This window comes from Lemur catta, chromosome 17 (genome assembly GCF_020740605.2).
Source record: "Lemur catta isolate mLemCat1 chromosome 17, mLemCat1.pri, whole genome shotgun sequence".
In the NCBI taxonomy this organism is placed as follows: Eukaryota; Metazoa; Chordata; class Mammalia; order Primates; family Lemuridae; genus Lemur; species Lemur catta.
The window spans coordinates 1201591-1225520 of NC_059144.1; the positions used below are offsets into that span (position 1 = coordinate 1201591).

The 23930-nt window shown below is 46.2% G+C and overlaps 1 protein-coding gene across 1 annotated transcript in view; it reads right to left on the minus strand.

The window, feature by feature from the left end:
• Positions 1-900: 900 nt before the first annotated feature.
• Positions 901-23930, minus strand: part of OTOP1 (otopetrin 1) — a 29084-nt gene continuing 6054 nt past the window's right edge. Inside the window, exons 2-6 of the mRNA XM_045528537.1 lie at positions 19964-20100; positions 16018-16076; positions 10280-10410; positions 6459-7387; positions 901-1340 (exon numbers count right to left, since the gene is read on the minus strand). Coding sequence (XP_045384493.1) covers positions 1170-1340; positions 6459-7387; positions 10280-10410; positions 16018-16076; positions 19964-20100 — 1427 coding nt within the window. The 3' untranslated portion in view covers positions 901-1169. The remainder of the gene's footprint in view (positions 1341-6458; positions 7388-10279; positions 10411-16017; positions 16077-19963; positions 20101-23930) is intronic.

Below are 23930 nucleotides of genomic sequence, written 5' to 3' on the forward strand. Positions count from 1 at the left end.
CACTCTAGCCCAGGCAACACAGCGAGACTCTGTCTCAAAAAAAAAAAAAAATATTTAAAATGTTTATAACCTTTGGACTAGGATTCCTAATTTTAATTATATATCTTAAAGAAGCAATGCTAAATATAAGAAATGTTTTACAAATATAGTTGATTTTTGTAGAGTCACTTACAAAAGCAAAAAGTTATAAACACTCTAAAACTAATAATAGGAAACTAAGTTAATTATGGTACATTCACTTGATAGACTATAATACAGCATTAAAATGATGTTTATAAAGAGTTTATCACAATATAGGGGAAACGTTTATGCCAAATTGTTAAGTGAGTAAAAAGCTGGATACAAAATTGCATGTTTCATCATCACCAGCAGGTACAGTAATGACAATAAAAAGAACTCTATGCATCAACACAGTCAAAAAAAATATACCAAGGTCTTAAAAGGTAATTGTTAATTTAATAATGGCATCACAGGTGATTTTTTTCTCTACTTTTCTGAAATATCCAAGTTTTCTATAATAAATGTGTATGTATTTATAGTGGAAGAGTGAACAATAAAATTTATTTCTAAAAATACTTCAAAATGATCACAAAAACATGCCAAAATTTCAGGTGAGAAATACGTCTTCATATTGATCTATATAAATTTCCATCCATATGAGAAAAGTAACTTTGTTCGGAAATTGAGCCCATCAGAAACTATAATATAAGCTAACTGTGATTATACCCACAGTCACCAGCTCTGAGAAGGGTAAAATTTAAGAGTGATCACTAGGCTGATGGTCAGGGAAACGTATGGACTCACACAACACATTATAAACAGCAAATGATTTTTATGCAAAACAAACTATATAAATCTTTTTACAAACCTAGAATCACACTCTTCTAAAACAGAGTGGCTCATTTACAACACGATAAAATCATCTGGGTTTGATTAGAATGAGCTAACCAAGAGCAGCTTTCACCTCCTGGACTCGGATGGACTCGGATCTAACGTGCTCACATTTGTCAAGGGTGACAGCAACTCCAACCCACAGGAGACACAATCTCTGCAGACAAAGCGCAGCCCTTCTCATATTTGTCGAGCAATATTTGCCCAACCTGGCCTTTCCCAGGTGGCTCCAGTGAACTCTCTCATTCACTCATTCCTCAGTCTCTTGTGGACCCAGATTATATCTTACAATAGACCTCAAAGAGGGAGGCAGCTGCATGCATTCGGTAGAAAATAGAAAAGGGCATGGCCAGGTTGACCACAATTATCCAAGGTTCAAAGCCAAAGACAATTTCCTCCAATCCGTTGTCATACTCGGGGCGGCAGCCAAAGGCGGGAGGTATCCAAAGCTGCAAGAGAAGAGAAAATGGCCTATCACGGTGAGTAGCTTCCAAGCCATCTAGGAGGCCCGACTCAAATCCCAGGCACCACTGACCTGGACTCATAGAAACTGAGTCACACCTGTCCAAGTGACAAGGAGACTCTGCACAGCATTTCTAATCTGTATGGAAACCATCAAATCCATGAGCCTGCCATGGACCTTCTCTCTTGCTCACCCACCCCTCCTTGCAATCTGTCCTGAATGAATGCTTTTTGAACCCATTCAATTCTCTCCATCCCTACCACCCTCACTGAGCCTCAGTTTTTTCATCTGTAAGATGGAATACTAGTACCTGTAGGAGAGGGCTAGAATGAAAACTAAGTCTATTATTATACTTGTGTTGCTCCTGGGACTTGCACACTGGTCCCTTCTCAGCCTCTTCTCTGTCCCAGATCCCTCCCCTTCTGCCTCCCCTTCCGGGCACCCTGCTTTATCTATCTTCATAAATCTTTATAAACTATATCTTTGGCTCTGTGCATTATTTTTATTTCTGTTTTCTACTATTTTTCCATCCTTTGCAACGTCCCCTGTCTGAGGGACCCGAACTTTTGCTGGGAGCCTAGCTAACTCTCCGCAGGCTCCTTGGGGACTAGTCCTGGGCCCACTTCTCCCTCAGGCTGCCACTTCTGCAGCTTTCTCCACTGCCACACTGTGGCCAACAGCCTCTAGGATGTCCCTCCAGGATCCCCAACTCCTCGAGTCACTCCCTTGTGGAGTCCCCTCCACTTGAGTTGGGCTGAACCTAGTGATTTGCTTCAAACACACAAGATATGGCAAAAGTCATGGGGAGTCTCTTCTGCGATTAGGTACAAAAGGATCTGGTGTCCATCCTGCTCGTCCTCTCTCGCAAGAGAGAGGCCAACTGCCATGTGACAAATCGCCCTACAGAGAGACCACAGGGCAGAGAGCTGAGGGAGGTCTCAGCCAACAGTCCACAGGAACTCAGACCCTCAGTCCAACAACCCTCAGCTGAATCTTGCCCACAACCATGGGAGTGAGTTTGGAAACAGATCCCCTTCTTTCAAAGTCAAGCCTTGGAATGCTTGCAGCCCCAGCCGACAGTCTGCTGTTGAGCCTAAGAAATATTGATTTATAGAAATGCCCCGTATATTTTTAGAGACAGATATGATTTCAGGATTCTTGCAAGGCTTTGCCCTAAAGGAAAATGTAAACATGTCAGTTCACTTATCAAAAGCTTCCTCGCCTCAGGAGGGCGTCTCAATGGTCAGTAGCCGCTGCATTCCAAGGTGCCTGCTGCAGTCTAGGCCTGTGGCTCTCACCTGCTTTGACAAAGCAGGTCTTGCCTAGAGCCATGGGATGGGGAGCTGATCAACAAAGACAGGCCACGGAGATGAGAGCTGATCATAAGATATGCTGCCCGAGCCGGCCCAGATGGAACCATGCGGTTAAAGTAAATAGCATAAGGGACAGCTCATGCTTGACTTCTGAAATCTATGTTCTAATACACAATAACCGGAGCCACGATGTCTCTGTTTTTGCTGAAGTAATAGCCTTATCATAAAACTTAGAAGTTTGCCCTAAGAAGATTTTATAACCCTTTGTTCACCTAGATAAATTTAGTTGAAGGATCTGTAGTAGCCTTTTAGAAGACTTTGACCCTAAACCAAGCTACTTATTATTATGTAAATCCTGTTACCCTCGGCAACTGAAGACCTGTACCTGTGCTATAAGTATCTGTGTAAAACTTCAGTCTGGGTTGCACTTCCGCAGGAAGAGATATAACCTTCCAGGCACCCTGCTTTATCTATCTTCATAAATCTTTATAAACTATATCTTTGGCTCTGTGCATTATTTTTATTTCTGTTTCCTACTATTTTTCCATCCTTTGCAACGTCCCCTGTCTGAGGGACCCGAACTTTTGCTGGGAGCCTAGCTAACTCTCCGCAGTCTGCAGCCAGGGAACAACCCTGAGCAGAGACACTCAGCTAAACTGTACGTGGATCCGTGACTCAGAGAAACTATGAAATAATTAATATGTTGTTTTAAGTTGCTGAGTTTTGTGGTAAGTTCTTACACAGCAATAGCTAACTGATATGCATGGCCTTCATTAACATCTCCATACAGGACACTCCCTGGTATATATAGCCGGTCCTCTGCATCTGGGGGCATCTTTGGATTCAATCAACCATGGATCAAAGATATTCCAAAAATAAAGTGGATGGTTGTGTCTCTACTGGACATGTACAGACTATTGTTTCTTGTCATTATTTCCTAGACAGTACAGTGCAACAACTGTTTACACAGCAGTGACTGTGTTAGGTATCATAAGTAACCTAGAGATGGTTCCAAGCATGTGGGAGGATGTGTGTAGTTATATGCAAATACTACCCCATTTTACATAAAGGACTTGAGCATCTGTGCATTTCCGTATCCAGGGGAGGCCTGAAACAGATACCCCTCGAGTCCTGGGATGACGGCATCTCCATTCCACTGTGCTCACCGGCTGCTGTGACTCTCGGGGGCTGTCCTCTGCCACTTCCACCAGTTCTTCCCTGTCTCCTTTGCTGTCTCATCCCTTGCTCAACCTCTTAAGGCTGGCTGGCACCAGGGCTCATCCCCGGGTCCCCTTCTCTTCTCTACATACAGGACCCTGGAGCTCTCACCAAGTCCCTCGTGGTAAATACCAGCTACGGGCCTGTGACTTCCCAATCTGAATCCCCAGCCTGGACTAGCTTCAAGAATTCCAAGCTCCTGTTTTCCACCGGCAACTGGCGTGTCTAAAGCACGTCTCAAACTCAGCCCACCTTCCCCATTTCCCCATCTGAGCAGCAACAGCCTCCTCCCAGGCGCTCGATCAAGGTGCCAGGTGTTGGGCCTGTTTCCCTCTCACTGTCAGGAACATTGTCCCTGCCACCAGTCCCTCCCCCACCTCGACCATGTGCCTCCACAGCAATCGCTTCAGCCCCTCCCGTCTCTCCGTCTCCCCTGTCCAGGTGGCCCTCTCTCACCCAGGCCGTCGCGATGGCCTCCCACCTGGTCTCCCGGCCCGCACCTGCCCCGTAGGATATTCCTTACGCAGCTGCCAGCCTGGCCTCTTACGGACACCGGATCATGTCTCTCCCCTGATTAAACCCCAGAGTTTTCCCAGAACATTTCAAATAGAATCCACTGTCCCCTGTGGGATTATAAAGCCCTCTGTTAGCAGATTCCTGACCACCCCTCTTTCTTTCCCACCACTCACCCCAGCCACACGGCCCTTCTTCCTCTTCCTCAGACCAGACCAGCTCAATCCCACCTCCTCTGCCCAGGGCACGCGTGGCCAGCCCCTCCCTGCCTGATGCTGCCACTTCAGAGAGCCCTTCCCTCTGAGCGGGTCCATGGGCCCCAGCGCTGTCTCCCACACACTCCTCCACTTCGTGGCATGACATGTGGTTGGTTTAATTCTGTTGCCTGATTTGTAGGGGACATAGGAGGCAGACCAGAGCCCTTGGTCACTGCTGCACCCTCCTCATCACTCACAGCTGGGCCTGACCCCCTGTAGGTACTCAGTGGGTGCATTTTAAGGAATGGAAGGAGGGAGGGGAAAGGAGAAAAAAGGAGGGAAGGAATCAGATTTGCTTGTGGGATGCATGGCTTTTCTGATTTCAGAGGGACCCTCCTAATTTTGTGGCTTTAGGGAAATATCCAAAGTTGCAGCCCCTGGGCATGTGCCAACTGAAATTAGGGGGCGGAAGCTCAAAACCCTCTGAGCTAATGGGGTAACAGGAGGACACCTGGTCACATGGAGGCGGTGACAGAGCAGACTTCACCCTGAATGACGGGTGAGCACCTCCGTGGATGGGGCATTTCCCACCAGCCACGGTCCCTGCAGAGGCCTGTGTGGTGCCAAAGTCTGCTTGTCCCTTTTCAGCACGCCCTGCTATCCTTCCTCTGTGTGTCTCCAGAAACTTCCCAACAGCACACGATGCTCTTTGTTCCTTTTTCTGCTCTCCATTCCCTCAGCACCTGCCCCTGCTCAAGCTCCATCCTTTCCCGCCTGGGCCTCTGTCCCAGAATCCTGCTTCTGGTGCTCTCTCCACCCTTCCCGCACACTGCTGCCAGGGGTGTCGTTCCAAAACACAGATCTGAGAGGGTCCTCTGTTGCCCTCAACACAAAGAACAGACTCCAGCCAGGCTCTGAAGCCTGCTCAAGCCAGAGCCCCTCTAACCAGCACTCCCTCCTCTTGCCCCTCTGCTGTTCTGCTCAACACGTGTGGAATTCATGCTAAACTACGTGGCGCTCCAAAATATGCCATGGTCACACATGGTGTTCCCTCTGCCCAAAATGCTTTTCCCTGCCTTGACCACCTGGTGAACTTCCAATCATTCCTTGCTGATGCAGACAGTGTTGGGTGAGTGACTGAGTATACACCTTCTTCTCCCTTACTACCTTCCACCATAGAGGCTGGAAAGCAAACCATCACGTCCCCAGCCTCCCTTGCAGCTAGGGGTGCCCCTCTACTTCCTGTCTCAAATCTGGACATGATGCCTGGTGCTGCTGTAGCCATCTTGTGACCATGTGGCAACAGGCACCACACCAAGCATGACCAAGTGGATGGATGAACAGTGCTTAGGTACCTGATGACATGGTGCAGCTGCCAGGCCACCACCAAGCAGCCAGCCTCTGGAATTCTTGTGAGATAATTAGATGTCATTAAGACTGAAGACATTGCTGACCAAATTTTCTATTACAGCCTAAAGGACTCCTGATTTATACTGAGCATCACCGCAAGTACTCTGTACCACTGAAGTCCCTCTGGATCCCTGCTTCTATGACACCTGGCACATGCCCTGTCTCAGCATGCATCCTACAATCTCCTTGACCCCCTCCTCCACCATACTGTGACCTTTTTGAGGAAAGACACTGAGTCTTCTCACCTTTAATATTGAGTGCCCAGCCCAGCCCCAGGACACAGCAGGGCCTCGTAGGTGAATTTGTAGAATGTAGGTCTACTTTCAAGGCTCATTTTCTAACCAGATACTTAAAGTATTTTTATCACAAGCTGCCTCCATTCCTTATTTGAAAAGGGCAAGGAAAATAGATTAATTGATTTGAAAATAATACCAATAACTTGATGCAGATTACCGAGATATTGCAGAGGAACAAAAAGGCTGCAATATTCCTCAAGACTCTTCTTTTGGCGTTGCCCTGCAAGAAGCAAGGACAGCAGGCTGAGCTCGGGGTCCCTCCCCAGCCACTCTCCTCTTCTTCCTTTCCAGAGCCTCCTCTCAGATATGTATTCCCATTGGCTGCGCCTGGTGTGTCAGCGCCCTTGGGAGGCACGTCTCCAGCCACACCTCCAGCCTTGAGGCAGGAAGAAGCGAGGGCTATGGTATTGCCATTGCAGACTGTGACCACCCGAAGAGTCCGGATGTCCTCGGAGAGCTTCTCGGGCTCTCGGTGGATAGACTCAATGATGAAGAGGTTCTGGATGTATTTCTCCACAATCACCAGGATGGAGTAGGGCAGGTTGTACCAGGTGTAGGGGGGGTGGTCCTTAGCACAGAGGATGGCCAAGATCGAGCCCCAGGAGATGAGCCAGGAGCCCGAGGCAGTGCCCACCAAGAGGTCAGAGTCCAGTTTGCGGGCCGGGTTTTTGGACTCATCTAGTGATTTCTCATCCATCCTGTAGATCCAGATTCCGACCAGCCCTGCAGCCCCCATGAGCATCAGCAGGATGACGGCGTACAGGTAGAACATGATGAGTGCTGACTCGCTCTTGGTTTTGGAGCGCCCAATCCGAATCAGGTACACCACGACCACCCCAATGGTGGCGGCCAGCGCAGTCAGGCCCAGGGCTGCACCCACCACGACCCTGCTGGACTTGAACTGCATTTTCTGGTGCTGATGGTCGTCAATCTTGCGCCCGATGTTTTTCCACAAGACATAGAGCATCGTAGAGGCCAGGATCTGATACTCTATGTTGAAGGGGTACAGGTAGTAGATCCCATGGGAGACGGCCGCGCAGAGAGGCGGGGGGCTGCAGTTGCACTGCGGAGTGTGGTCATCTAAGGCTGGGGGCAGGAGATCACAGGAGGGTGGTTAACACGTGCAGTGGCAGAAACGGAAAAGCACAGAGAAATGTTTCCACTGTGGATGCGTGTGTGAGTCTTCCCACCCGATTACTAGCTTTATTTCATGGCTTATTACCATGTTTAGTGTCATGGCTAAATTGATAGGCATGAATATCCCCAAAAGGGCATTCATCACATAAATCATATTTATTTGGCAGATTGCCAAAGAGGATAAAGACTATGACTCCATTTTTATTAAAAAAGGGACATGTAGATAATAGATATATTAATATATAGACAGACATAGAAAAAATCTGGAAGGACATAAACGTCAACAATGGTTATCTCTGAGCAGAAAACTGACAGATGATTTTTATTTTCTTCTAGATTTTCTTCTATTGTAGGTTTTGCTTCCCTGTATTTTCTAAATTTTCTCTATGAATATGATTTATATCTGTGATTTTTAAACTTATTTTTAAAATACTTTGTGGGGGGCTGGGTGTGGTGGCTCACGACATAATCCTAGCATTCTGGGAGCCTGAGGCAGGGTGATCACTTGAGCTCAGGAGTTTGAGACCAGCCTGAGCAAGAGCAAGACCCCGTCTCTACAAAAAAAATGAAAAAAATTAGCCAGGCATGGTGGTGCCTATATTCCCAGCTACTCGGGAGGCTGAGGCAGGAGGTTCGCTTGAGCCCAGGAGTCTGAGGTTGCTGTGAGCGAGGCTGATGCCACGGCACTCTAGCCTGGGCAACAGAGTGAGACTCTGTCTCAAAAAAAAAAAACAAGTTAGGTAAAATTGTGTGTGTGTGTGTGAGAGAGAGAGAGAGGGAGCGAGGAAGGAGAGAAAAACACCTTAGTGTCTAATAATTTAGAAATTAAGTGAATTTTAGTACATCCATACAATGGAATAGTAAGTAGGCATTAAAAAATTATAATTAAGATATATTTTAATGATATAGGAAAGTATTCATGTTGAAAGAAAATGGAAAAAAGTAAGAACAAATTACATGTCTAGTATTTTTTTAAGTGCAGTTCACAACCCAGTACCAGGTTATCAAATCAGTTTAGAGGGTAGCAACCAACATTGTTTTAGTAGAATAAATTTGCAATGGAATAAAAGAAGTTAGAATGGAATGGAATTGAATACAATACAAATTTGAGACTGTCTTGGATATAGTAAGATTAAGTATTATTTCATGATATATACATACACACACAGGTATGTGTATATTTGTGTTGCAGTGTAAAATCTATTTCTTATTGAAGTCTGCAATCAAAAACAGATTGAATACATATACAGTATAAAATCAACTATAAGCAAATAAATAGTACACTGCAAAGAAATAGCCAAATGTTAATGGCATTTACTGTATTTCTGGGTAGGTATTATTGTGGATTTTTTCTTTATACTTGGTCATTGTTTTAACTTATGATACATATATACTAATAAATCAGATGGAAAACCTTTATAGTAACATTAATGACCCTCACTTTGGCAGAACACTATGCAATTTGCAATTTTTAAGGAATTTCCCCACCCGCTGTAACTCAATACAGTATTGTGTAGGAGAAATCAGGAGAAAAGTTTGGATTAACAGAACATTAGAGTTGATGGAGTCCTTTTTTAGTGAATTAATCTAATCTTACCTTTCACAGAGGAACTTGGAGCCAGATTGCTGGGATTCAAATCCTGGCACAACCACATGGTCACTGTGTGACCTTGGGCTAGTTACTTAACTTCTCTGTGGATTGATGGTTTCATCCGCATAATGAGGTTAATATTGCCTACCTCGGAATACAGGGGCAAGCGCTAAATGAGCCCATGGAAGCTGCCGAGGACAATGTCGGGCACTCAGCAAATGCTTAATAAAAACTTGCTTTTGTCATCGTTGTCATTGCTGTTACTGATACTGAGAGTGAGGAGGAGATGAGGCCCAAAGAGTGAGAAAGACCTTCCCAAGCATGGGCTGCTAGCTGGGGACGGTGAGGAAATACAGCACGTGCCCCTGAGTTCATTGTCTCCACCCCACTGATGAGGAAACGGGTTCGAAGCTGCTCTACAGGGCGGCCCAGGGTTACACAGTGAGCATCGACTGTAGCACATTAAAGGTGGAAAGGACCTTTGCGAGTACAAGGCTCAGGTCCCCTCGATTCACAAATGAGAAAAGGGAGGCTCAGAGAGGTGGAACAGCTTCCAAAGGGCACACAGCTAGTATGTGACAGGAACGAACTTGGGACACCCACTTCCCAGCATGTTGCACTTTCCTCCACCCCACACTCCCCTTGAACTGAATGTTCCAATATAGAAGCAATATATCATAAATGCCAAAGAATTTTGGAAAAACATATATAAAGATGAGTGCTACAGGCTCTCAAATAGGAACAGGGGGAATAAGACAGGCCAAACTTACAAGCCACATACAATTCAATAAAAACTTCAAATGAGTCACAACCAATTGGCCACAACCTACCATCAAACTTCTATGAATTTTTTAAAGCCATACTTTTAATAGAACGGGCAATAGAGATTTAATCAGAAATACAAACAGAAACAGCCATCAGTCTTTCAACACTGAAAACAAAGACATGTATTTCTGCAGCAAACTGGACCATGAGGATGGCCATCGAAATGACAGCCCCTGGGTACAAGTCCCTGACACGTGGAGGAAACCCGCAATTATGCTCAGCACACACTACTTATGAGGCAGGAGGAGAGACTAGGGGAGGTTTTGTAAGAGTTTCAACAACCGGGGACGGTCTGGCCCATGCCGAGTTGAATGGACCCGCAGTGCTTCGGACCCTGCGCCCCTGTCTGTGAACATCCGGGTCCCTGCAGGTCTCCATGGTGGTCCGACATGATGGAAGAGCCACTCACCTTCCTCACCACTCACCTGTCGTTATGTTCCCAAAGCCCAGAGTGATGAGTCGTTCCTTGTGCTCATTAAGCTGATGTTTTGACTCATTCAGGACTCCATTGGCCCACAGAAGCAGGTTGGTGAACACCGAGTGGATCACCCCAAACCTGACAAAGACAAGGACTCAGTTCTTGAGCGACTCTGGGAAAGCTCCAAGCCCCATGGTGTGAGACACACACACACACACACACACACACACACACACACACACATACACACATACACACACACACACATACACACACACACACACACACACACACACATACACACACACATACACACACACACACACACACATACACACACACACATACACACACACAGACACACACACACATACACACATACACACACACACACACACACACACACACACCCTTGGCAGCTCAGGCTCTGAGAGGGTCCCCTGTCTGCTTGGGAGGGGCAGTGTCATGGGATATTCCAAAACCACAGAGTCTTGGCATTCCGCCTTAATCTTGAACTTGCCAGTGCTTATTGTCTACGGGACATCAAAGAAACTGGGTCTTGGAAGCAGGGCTACAGGGATGAAAATTTACTAAAAGCAGGTGGTCAATCCCACCATACGCCAAACCCTTTTTCCAGAAGGGAAGAAGAGAGAGAGAACGGTGGGGAAAAGATGAAAGAGGACACTGGAGCTGTGAAGAGTGGGTACACCCTTACTATTAGTTGGCCAATCCAAGCATCACGATACACCCACTCTGCCTTACCACCTGCCTCTAAAGACACAGAGACTCCTCTGCAGCTAGGCCTGGTCATTCTGGCCAGTGCCATATGAAGTGGAGTCTGCTGGACATTACTGAAAAGCTTTTGCTTTCTTGATGAAAGAGATAAGAATGAGAAAGGTCCGCTATGGTCCCTTTCCCTTTTTTTTCCAACCTTGAATGTAGACATGAAGTATGGAGTTGTGGCAGCTGTCTTATGACCATGAGGCCACCAACATGGGCTGGAGCCCCCACCCACTGAGGATGGCATAGTGGAAACTTAGAAAGAGCCTGCTCTGAGGCACCACTGTTGAGCTGCTGGAGTCTCAGAGAGGTTCAGGAATTAGTTCGTGGTCACACATAGAGAAAGAAAGCAGCCACACTGGGGTTTGAAGAGTCAGTCAGCAGCAGCGCTATTCTGTTCTGACTCCCATCCTGTTCTTGACTCTACACCACAGTCTCCTACAGCAGAAGGTGGAAAGGCGGACAAAGTGGGAGGTGGACACTGGACTCTGGGTAGCAGAGGAGAGATCCGTGGGGAATGCGGTTTCCATATGGTCACTGCCTGCTCCAAGTGTTCCCGTGCTTGCAGGCTGTGGTAGCTTTCAGGGCACTTGGCAGTGTGCCTTGCACGGAGCAGGTGCAGCAAACACTGCTGATTTGAGAGAGGCATTCTTTAAAACTTTCTGTGGCACTGATCACTCCTGAATTGGAGAGCAGAGGCCCCGAGGAAGCATGCTCCCTTCCCTTCCAACGAAGGGACCACCTGTCCATGACCTGCCTACGGGAAAAATGATGCATCTGTGTCATCGACCCTGCCCCTGCCTCTGCTCGGAGTTTTCACCCCAGCTGACCTTGCTGGGGCCCCCATGAGCAACTGTGGGCAAAACCTGCCTCATTTGAACCCTGACTTCTCTTGGCAGCTGCATAATGTCCAGGCACAGCTGGAGAAAGAAACAGAAACCCAGGGGTGTGAGAGGCAGGTGTGTGCCCCCGATGTTGCCCAGTTGCCATAGGTCACGCCAGCCTTCCCCGAGGCATCTGGGCGGGGTCCTATAGAGCCTTTGACAAACGCAGACAATGTCGTTTGCCTCCGACCGGCTGGCTTTTCTTTTACTCATAATGTACACAGCTCCCCTTTCTTCTCTCCTTTTTCCTGGTCCCAATGGCATTGTCCAATCCCAGGCCCACGGAACTCAAGGAGGTAGGCGATTCCACCCACAGCTGCAAACCGCTCTGCCGTGCAAGCTCTCTGTGAGCTGGCAGCCTCCTCTCTTCCAGCTAAGGCAGGTGTCACTTCCCCATGCCCCACTGCCTTTCCCACACCCGGATCCAGCCACCCAAGACCTCAACACAGGCAAGGCTTCCGTGAGCCATTTCTGATCTCAATTCACGTTTCCAGCTCTACTTTTAGAACCCCTGTCCCTCTAAACCTTGCCTCCGGGACAAGAAAAGGACTCAAACCAGCAAGGGAAATTCTCAGATGAGAAACGGTCTGTATGTACTGAAAGTGTGGTGTGGTGGAATGGTGGCTCAAAAGATCAGAAGAAAACAGTAAGTCCAGGGGTGGCAAGTTCAGAAGCCTTCAGGGCCTGGCAGGAAATGTCAATGAATAAAGCATGTCTAGCGGACACTAGGGAGTAGTGGGGACTGTGGCAAATGGAGGGCCCAGCCCCCACCTACAGGGCGCAACCTTGACTCAGCTCTCGCCCTTTGTTGCCATGTTCTTTTGGGATTGCTAAATCTGATTTTTCTAGAAAAGTCTCAATCTAAAATCTAAAGGTAGTAAGAAATACAAAAATGTTGAACACTTTGCCCTAGAAACAAAACAAGATAAATGAAACTAAACCCTCATCTGGCTCAAACTGTTCAGTCTCCAGTTTTGGAAAGAGGCCCAGAGCAGAGAGAGACTCATCTCCAATCACTCAACAAGCAAGGCCAAGGCAAGCCTAGGCCCAGTCCCACTGGGTCCCCTCAGATGCAAGGTCCTGGTGGCGAACGTCGGGTACACAGCCTAGAGAGAGCTGTCCGATAAGAAGAGAATGCAGGACACAGATGGGAGCCGACTGTGTAATTTTAAATTTTCTAGTAGTTACATTTTTAAAACCATAAAAAAGAATAGGTGAAAATAATCTTAATAATATTTTGTTAAACCAAATCATCTAATAAGTTATCATGTCAACATGTAGTAATATCAAAATAATTATTATTGAGATATTTTACATTCTGTTTTCATTCTAATCTCCAAGATCTGGGGGTTCACTTGACACAGCACATGTCTGTTTGCTCCGGCCACACTCCACGGGCTCAGAAGCCCCCTGCGGCTGGCGGCTGGTGGCTGCGGACCCGGGCAGCACGGCCACAGACCCGTGTGCCTGGAGGGACATGGACCCGCACGTCCTGAGGCTTTGATTAAATTAGTGGCCGAGCACAGAGGGGGACTTTCCAGCCCAACCAGCTGGCAGCCGCCACAGTCACCGTCAGCATTCAGGTCCCACAAAGGCTGCCTGGCCCTGGGCGTTTGCTTCATTTGCCTCAGTTTCCTCATCTGCTAAGTGAGAGTCATGATCATACCTATTGTCGCCAACTGACAGGGCCACTGTGCGAGAGAGCCTCGTAAGTAGCATGTAAAAGGAAGTGCTTTTTAATGCGAGAGTTAATATGATTCAGCAGGGGTTCTGGGGACAATCTGCTCAACCCGCATTTGTTGACAATATCTCGCCCTTCATGCCAACAATTCTAGGACTCTAACCCAAGAAAATAATTAAAGATGTTCAAAAATATTTTTGACTGAAGATGTTCACCACAGTACTACTTATAATAACAACAAACACTTTCAGACAAATTAAATATCCAACAGTAGGTGTTAGGGACAGAATTGCGTCCCCACTCCCTGCTCCGAATTCACATGTTGAAACTCTAATCCCCAGTGTGACTGTATTTGGAGACAGGGCCTTTAGGGAGGTAATTAAGGCTAAATGAGGTCAGAAGGGCGGGACTCTGATCCAGGGGTGCTGGTAACTTCATGGAAAAGAGAAGAGACACCCGAGCTCGCGTTCTCTCGAAGGCGCCGTCTGCAGCCAGCAGGAGAGCCCTCCCCGACGGCAGCCCTGCTGCACCCTGGTCTCGGGCTTTGAGTCAAGATCTTCTCTTTGAGAGAGAGAGAGAGAGAGATCTCCGGTGTCTCTTCCTCCTCTTATAAGAGTACTAATCCTGCCCTGGCGGCCCCGCCCTCATGCCCTATCTAAACCCAACCGACTCTCAAAGGCCTCACCTCCAGGACTCCTCTGGAGGTCAGGGCTTCATCACAGGATCGGGCAGGAGAGGAATGAACATCCCGTTCGTAAGAGTCATCATGGGGAGTCCTGAATCTAACTGTAGCCTCCCAAGTTGCGGGAGAGCAGGCGAGGCCTGGGCACACTCCTCACGCCCCAGCCCCGAAAGGGGACAGCCGGGGTGGGAGTCTCAGGCCTGACACTGGCACTCTGGCAACCTGGGGCAGGTCCCAACCTGCTGGAGCCTGCTGCCCGTCTATTTAATGAGGACAAGAGCTGTGTGTGAATTGAATGGGATGATAGATGAACGTGGAAGTCTTCGTCCAGCTCTAAGGGACAATTAAAGTCATTTTTGGGGGTCCTCATTTGTCCATTGCCCTCCCCTGCAGGAAGCAGCATTAGCACACACTTCTGGCCCCTCCCTTGCTCCCCTCGGGCCAGGAGCAGGGCTTCTGGTATTACTAGGACTGGGGTAAAAGGTCACTGCCAAGGATGACACAGGCTGCCCAGTGCCACCTGCAGGATGCCACTCCCACAGCTGAGGATACCTGGGTTATCATCACTGCGTATCCCCAGCTGTGCCTGACAGCAAGCCCTGCACACAGTAGGGCCTCAAAAGGTGTCCAAATGCTGGCTGACGTTGACCCTTTTTGGCTAATGAAGTTGCTGAAATTTGTTTCTGTTTCAGTGGTCAATTGAAACAGTTCCATCCAGCGATCATACATAAATTCATCTTTCAAATGTCAGTTGTCATTTTAAGTAGTACTGGGGAGTTTTCTGTTCCTCTTTGAGAGTTTCGTGACAAGGGCCCTTCTGTACACATGCTGATTATCTGTGTGGGCGCGTAGCACTGTCTCACGGGACACCAGCGCCTTGCATTTAGGTCGCTCACCCTGTTATCCCGGGGATTCTCTCCTTTGAGCCTCACAGTCACCTGAGAGCACAGGGGACAGAGATAGGGACAGACCCAGCACTTCCTGAGGGCCTGCTCTGTGATGCTGTCATCAACTACCTCATGTGGTCCTCAGAGGCAGCTACGTTACTGTCCCTGAAGGAAACCAGAATATTCCTCTGCCTGTGCCACGCTTGCCTGATGGCAGGACAGCAATCCTCTCACTACCTCTCCTCCTCCTCTACCCGTCTCGCTGGGACAGCTCTGGGTTTTTTTCAGCTCAGAAACTGGCTCTAGCAGGGATGGGGAATCTGAGAGCAAACCTGCCTTAGTCTTGTCATTACAGGTGTGTGGCTCTTTGCTCAAATACTCTTTAAACCGCTGCCTTGAGAGAGATGCTTTTGAACTGAGGCCTCTCCCATGTGACCGGTGCAGCATGTTCCAATAAACTTCTGCTGGCTTTTCGCTTGTTAATCTGACCTTTGTTTTGAGGAGAATGTCTCCACCAGGCTCTTCTGAGGCTTAAAAAAGAAATTGTGTTGTCTTCCCTTTGTCTCCATTTTTCAGATGAGGAGACCAGGGGTCCTAGAGGGGAAGTGTCTAAGATGCAGAGTCAAAATCAAAATTCAAACCCACACCATGCTACTTCCAGGGCTTTCCCCGGGAAGGGACAGAAGGCAGAGAGTGAGGGCTTTGCTGTCAGAACTGAGTGGACAGTTGGTCTCAGTTTTTATGACCCAAGCAAGCTGGCAGGAATGAGTTTTGTTTGTTCTAAATGAAATTATAAATTCAACATATAAAGAAATCACCCACAATTTTTACCTTTCTAGTGTTTTGAAAGACTGGATAATATCCTTTGCATGCCCCCAAAGAAAATATACCTAGATGGAAATAAAGAAAAGAAAAATATGTCAGTGGGAAAAAGATCATTATATTTGCAAACCTGAGAAGCTATAAATCTCAAAGAAAAGGTCTGGGAAAATGCTGGGGACATCAGTGACCTCCCATCCCATCTCAGGTGGCAGTACCACTTCCCAGTGGGGACAGCAATCCAAGAGCACTGTGCTGTAAAGCAGGTGAAAGCCTCGCAGTTCAGCAGAAAACAGTGCTGCGATTGATTGATGATGTCTGCTGTGGGAAGGGTGTGGGGGTGGTAGCATGCCTGTCACAAAGCCTCTAACTGGCTTATATCACATATGTCAGGTTCATCCAAGAAATATCCACTGAACGGTTACTCTGCACCAGTGGCCAGAAACCAAATGTTGAGTGCTTTAAATAAAGAAGAAAATTGATTCGGGCTGGTCTTTCATTTCACTCATTGGTTCTAGAGGTTCAAAACTAGTGTTGTTGTCAATTCATTGGTGGAAATGTCCTTACTGGGCAAGTGTTCTGAAAACCTCTCTGAGTCACTGCAGTGCTGACCGATGTCTGGTGACGCGCCTTATCAAAGCAGTACGGGCATGAAGGGTTCTAGAAAGTCCTTGGAAACCATTGTCTCAGAAGTGGAAGCATAGGTCTCCTCAGAGCTTCCCAGCCCTATTCTGTCCGGGTCAAACAAAAATCATTTCATCCTGGTATCTGCAGCTTTTGCATAATTACCACAATTTTAGAATAAATAAATAAATACTCTATTTTTTAGAACCGAACCTGAAGCACTATTTTGTTTTTTAAAACTAATTTTGTCATTCTCCAGTCATCTAATGCAGCAAAAGCATGTAGTAGTAAGTGTCCGAAAGGTATAGAATGATTAATTGATTGACCAGCCAATAAAAAAGCCTTAAATTAGGAAGACAGAGCTCTCCAACCCACCAAATAAGAGTGATATTTTGAAAATTCACCTCTGTCCAGGTCACTCATCTACCTCAAGCCTTCAGTGGCTCCCCCTCACCCTCCAGGTGGAGCCCAAGCTCCCAGGGGGCGGTTACCCGTGACGTAGCGCCTGCTGCGAGCCCAGCCCTGTGCAAAGTGCTATCCAGACACCAGCACCTTTAATCCTCACAGCAAACCCATGAAGTAAGTACTGTGACTATCCCCAGGAGGCTCAGAGAGGGGGAGTAATTTCCTGGATGTCACACTGCTGGTCAGAGCCAGAGCCAGGCAGTCTGACCAGAGTCCAAGCTCACAAGCCCCACACCAGACTGTGGGTCCAGCTTACACCCCCCACCCTGGCCTCCTCTCCACCACGGCCCACATGTGCTCCCCTCCCCATGGTGCACAAAGACCGCACGTGCCACGGACGCTTCTTCCAGTGGCCTCTGACCCTGTGCTGCTCCCTCATGCACAGCCAGCCATGGGGCACTTCCCTGGCCGAGGCCACCCCTCACCCCAAGTTGCCAAACCCTTGTCACTCTGAGCCTAGCATTGTCACCGCCTGCTTTTGTGCTGACACTGCATATGACACTCTCTTGCAGCTAATAGCGAGAACAGTGTTTGCCTAGTACTTAAAGATGGGCGGGATGAGTAAACGAGTGCGTGAATGAATGAACTCAGTTCTTTCTGGCCTCACTAACACTTTGCACGTTGTCACTGCCATTGCCATCGGCTCTAACTTCATGGGACTTGGCTCCCCTGGAATGAGTGGCTGGCTAACTCTCGACTAGGCAGCTCGGGCTGCCATAACACAGAACCACAGACTGGCAGCTTCAATACAAAACCCATCTTCTCAAGGTTCCGGAGGCTGTAAGTCCAAGATCAGGTGTCTTCAGGGTTGGTTCTTTCTGACGTCTCTCTCCTTGGCTTGTAGACAGCCGCATCCTTCCCTGTCCTCACATGGTCGTCCCTCTGTGACTGTCTGTGTCCTAATCTCCTCTACTTATAAGAACACCAGATTGAATTAGTGCCACCCTGATGACCCTATTTAACCTCAGTCATGTCCAAAGGGCCCTACCTCCAAATACAGTCACATTCTGAGGTACTGAGGACCAGGGTGAAAGCATAAGCATTTGAGGGAGACACAATTCAGCCCATAACAACTTTCAAATGCAAGGCAGCCCCTTCAAATTTGGCCTTCCGCCAGCAAGCCCTCAACCTATCCCACCATGCTGCCACTGAGCCAACGTGCTTCCGGGCTCATTTGGCATGTCCTCTCGGACAGCTTCACCGCGGGAGAATATGTTTGACCTTGAGAAACATTCTAAGGTCATCTGGAGCCATCTGGTAAGTCAACTGGGTATAAAAACTGAAGATCACTTTGGATAAAAGATGGAGTTTTAAAACTGGCATCATTGGCTTTATGAAGCTGGAAAACTATGTCTAAGGGCATCCTCAAACTGGAAACCCAAAAACATTCTGAGCAATGACGGTATCACTAGAACAAGCCCATGGTCTTCCAGGGTGACTTGTCAGGAGGAAAATAATCATTGTGTCTCAGCCTCAACTTTGAGAGAGTCACTTGTCTTCTGCGAGCTCGAACTTTTTCCTTAGAAAAAAATGAGGGTAGACCCTGCCATCTGCAACAGGGGTATAGCTAGAGGACATTACGCTGAGTGAAATGAGCCAGACACAGAAAGAAAAATATTGCGTGATCTCACTTGTATGTGGAATCCAAAAAAGGTTTTTAAAATCGAATACATAGAAACAAAGAGTCGAATGGTGGCTGGAGGGGCTGAAATGGGGAGATGCTGGTCAAAGCGCACACAGTTGCGGGATCGCAGGACGGACAGTTGGCCAGCTAGCGCACAGCGTGAGACTGCGGTTACCACTGCCTTGTACACGGGAGTTTGCTAAGAGAGTAGATTCTAGGGGCTCATACCACAAAAAACCAACCAACAAACAAAAAATAAAGGTAACTGCTATGTGATATGATGACAGGTATGTGAATTTTCTTGACTGTAGCAATCACTTCACTATGTGTAGGATATCAGAACGTCATGTTGTCAACCTCAATCCATAGAATACAAAAGAAGAAAAAAGAGAATGACAATCCAACATCTGTTCTTGTGGAGCCATCAGAAGGACTGCACGAAGAGATGAGTGAAAAGTGCTTTGCATGCTCCAACATGCCACAGAAATATTGGTTATCCCTTTTGTCATTAGAGCAACGGGGATCCCCCCTAACTCTGACAGCCACTACCAGGGATTCCTGCCAAGGATGGATGCTACACTGGAGGCCCATCCAGGATTCTTTTTACCCATGAGATTTTTCTGACTCTAAGATATACTTTTAAATTCTAGTGATCAAATCTTTACTTCTTAGTTCACCAATCCACATCAAGTTCACCATTGCTGGGGAAAACATCTTTATACATTTCTAAAAGATTTTAATCCACAAGTGGGCAAACAAAAAGTCTTTCCATGACCCTGAAATGGAATGAGGTTTCTTTTGGGGGGTGATAAAAATGTTCTAAAATTGATTGTGGCAATAGTTGGGCAACTCCATGTACAGTCTAAACCACTGAACTGTATACTGTAAATGGGCGATTCACATGGCATGGGAATTCTATCTCACCAACAAAAAGAAATTCCTCCAAGCCTTCTCTGGTAGACTCGGGCTTGGCAGAATTTCCAAACCAGAGTCTTTATCATTCTATGTCCTGCCTCCCAGCATCCTCACAGAGGTTGCCGACGGGACAGAGTCCCATTCTGCAGCGGAGGTGGAGGGAGAACTGAGCCGTAGAGAGGGACGACAGTTCCCCTGGGACTTGCTGGGCCGTCTGCAGCTGCTCGCTCTGGCCCCACTTGCTGGATGTTTTGACGTTACAGGTTTTTATATGCCCTGGGAACCACGTAACGGGAACCAAGACAGTGCAAATAGACAACAGTAGCTTACCTGCAGCAGAGTATGCACCGCGTGTGTGACAGGGAAGACTCCTTCAGTGGCTGATAAACATTTCGAAAATCCAACAAAGTATCCAACTTTAAGGCCTCCCAGGATGATGGTAATGACGGCAAACAATGTGATGCTACCTAAACTTGGGGGGCGGAGAGGTAGAAACACACACATCCACATGTTAATATGCACTGATGTTATTTCAAAATGTATTATTTTTTTTAATATTTAAAAATGTTTATTAAGCCACTTACATTGCCTTTTGTGTTAACTGTCAGTTCTCATCTTTTCTTATTTTTTTAAATTTCAGAGTATTATGGGGGTACAAATGCTTTGGTTACATAAATTGCCTTTGCACCACTGACAAGCATGCCCATCCCCCAGACAGCACTCACCACGTCTATCAGGTGTGGATTTACCCATCCCCTCCTCCCCCTCCCACCTGCCCAACACCCTGTGAATGCTACTTCCCATTTGTGCACATTAGTGTTGATCAATTAGGACTGATTTGCTGGTGAGTACATGTGGTCCTTGTTTCTCCATTCTTGGGATACTTCACTTAGAATAATGGGCTCTAGCTCCATCCAGGATAACATAATAGGTAGTTCATTTTTTATGGCTGAGTAGTACTCCATGGTATACATATACCACATTTTGTTAATTTACTCATGTATTGATGGGCACTTGGGTTGTTTCCACATCTTTGTAATTGTGCTGCTGTAAACATTTGAGTGCAGATGTCTTTTTCATAGAATATCTTTTTTTCCTTTGGGTAGATGCCCAGTAGTGGGATTGCTGGATCAAATGATAGTTCTATTTTTAGTTCTTTGAGGTATCTCCATGCTAGTTTCCACAGAGGTTGTACTAGTTTGCAGTCCTGCCAACAGTGTATGAGTGTTCCTATAAATTATATTATTTTTTAAACCTTCACATATATGGTCACATGATTTTTGACAAGCATGTCAAGACCATTCAATGGGAAAAGGGCAGTCTTTTCAATAAATGGTGTAGGGAAAACTGGATATCCACATGCTAAAGAATGAAGTTGGATCCTTACATTACACCATGTACAAAAATTTACTCAAAATGGATCAAAGACCAAATATAAAAGCTAAAAGTATAAAGCTCTTAGAAGAAAACATAGGGGTAAAGCTTCATGGCATTGGATTTGGCAATGATTTCTTGGCCGTGACACCAAAAACATGAGCAACAAAAGTTAAAATAGATCAACTGAACTACATCAAAATGAAAAAAATTTGTGCATCTCAGAACACTACCAAGAGAGTGAAAAGACAACCTACATAATGGGAGAAAACATTTTCAAATTATATATCTGATAATTCATTAATATCTACAATATATAAAGAACTCCTACAAGTCAACAACAATAAAAAAACTAATTAAAAAATGGGCAAATGACTTGAATAAACTTTTCTCCAAAGAAGATATAAAATGGCCAACAAGTACATGAGAAGATGTCCATCACTAATCATTAGGCAAATGCAAATCAAAAGTATGAGATACTGTCTCATACTCATTAGGAGGCTAATATAAAAAAAATAAAAAGAAAAAAACAGAAAATAACAAGTGTTGGTGAACACATAGAGAAACTGCAACCCTTGTGCACCCTCAATGGGAATGGAAAATGGTACAGCCACTATCAAAAAAAATATGGAGGGTCCCCCCAAAATTAAAAGTATTATTATATGGTCCAGCAATTCCACTTCTGGGCATAAACCTGAAAAAATTGAAAGCAGGAACATGGAGGGATATTTGCTTCCCATATTCATAGCAGCACTGTTACCAATAGCTAAATGGTGGACCTGCTGTCCACCAACAGATGAATGAACAAAATGTGGTGTGGACATACAATCGAATATTATCTTTTTTTTTTTTTTTTTGTATTTTCAGCAGTAGGCGACTCAGTCATAATCGAATATTATTCAGCCTTCAAAAGGAAAGAAATTCTGACACATGATACAACATGGACATACCATGAGGACATTATGCTAAGTGAAATAAACCAATCACAAAAGGACAATACTGTAGGATTTCACTTATATGAAGTATCTTAAGATAGAGACAGAAAGTGGACTCGAGGGTGCCAGGGGTTGGGGGAGGGGGTGGGGAGTTAGTATTTAATGGGCACTGAGTTTCAATTCTGCAAGATGAAAATGTTCTGGAGATTGGTTGCACAATAATGTATATGTACTTAACACTACTGAACTGTACACTTAAAAATGGGTAAGTTGGTAAATTTTATGTTATGTATATTTTACCACAATTAAAAATATATTAATAAAATAAATTCTACTATTGGGCTGATTAGCTGAAACTAGAATGCGGGCATTGTGTCGTGTGCATCACTGTACCTAGCCCATGCATATCCCAGAGTTTTACAAATGACATACATTCTATAAAGTTTGGTTGAATCAACATAAGGCCTCTAGAAATTTTTCTAAAAACGATCAATCGAAGAGTGTTACTCTTCTGCTCAGAAATCTCAGCTCTCTAACGCTAAAATCCCACTCTCTGAAGAATAAAGGTGCAGAGGGTGCAAGTTACGCAGGTATACAGGAACTCTCTGCATGACCCTTGCAACTTTTCCGTAAATCTAAAACTTTTCTAAAATAGAAAGTTTGTTTTTTAAAAAATGAGGGGTAGGAGGTCTGTGGCAGTGGCCTGGAAAGGGCCTGTGTGAGGAAGTGAAGACAGGAGGCAACCTTTGATGGTATAATGAGCACGGTTTTGACCAAAAAGTAAGAACAAACCAACAAAAAAAATGCATAAGACTCTAAAGGAATATACAAAATACACTAAAAAGACTCTTGGTGACAAACGAAAGCATCAGTGAGAAAAACGCAGTGACCATGGGGTCCTGATCTATGTCAAAGTTCTCATCCCTCTCCCAGGCCAACACGGACCACCGTCCACACATTCTCTTCCACAAACAGGAGGCAACAGAGCCCGTGTGATGCGTGTCAAGGCCCTGAGCAGAGAGGCGGGATGAGCCGTGACAGTGAGCTATGACATTACAGCCCCAGCCTGAGAAGCCTCCAGTGAAAAGTAATGCAGTTGCCTGGCTCGTTTCCATTGCTCAAAGTTTTATAGAAACAACTCTAAGTCACATTTTTTTAAACCCTGGAAAAACCCCAGTGAAATCAGAAACTTTGTAAGAGTGGAGATTCGATCCCAATGCTTTGAAATGGCTTCACTAATGCATGGCTGGTTTTGATTACAAAAAGAAATAGCAAGATGAGGTGAGGCAGCCTGGTTGGGTGGCAGGAGCACAGGCCTGGAGCCCTGGGGACCTGGGCACTAGTCCTAGCTATGCCCAGTCCCAGCTGTGCCCAGGAACGTGTGAGCTCCTACAAGTCATTTCCCTGCTCCTGGCCTCAGTAATCCCATGCAGAGGATAAGGATAGTCTACAGCAGTGGTTCTCAAAATTGAACATGGAGGGCTGTTAAAACACAAATTGCTGGGCCCCACCCCCAGAGCTTCTGAGTCAATGGGTCTGGGTGCAGGCCCCAAATCTGTATCTCTAACAAGTTCCCAGGTGGGGCTGATGTGGTAGGTCTGGGGACCCTACTTTGAGAACCACTGGTCTAGATCTCTGTGGTTGACATTTCAAGCATTCTGTAATAAATATGTCACATATTTTCTCACACTCTCGAAGTCTTTCCCTCCTTCATTTATCCATCTATCCAAGGATTCATTCACCCAGTTATTTATGCAACAAATATTATGGGGACTCCTATTATAAATGAGGCATTGTCCCAGGAGCTCAAAGATAAAGAAATAAGATGGCTGGAGAAACAAAAATACACAAGTATAATATTGCGTAAATTGGGGTGTGCGCAAAACATTAGAGGGATGAGGTAGCACCAGACCAGACTTCTTCTATGCAGTATTGGAAACCACAATACAGTGGAAGAGTCCACTGCAAGGAAAGGGCTGCAGCTCAAA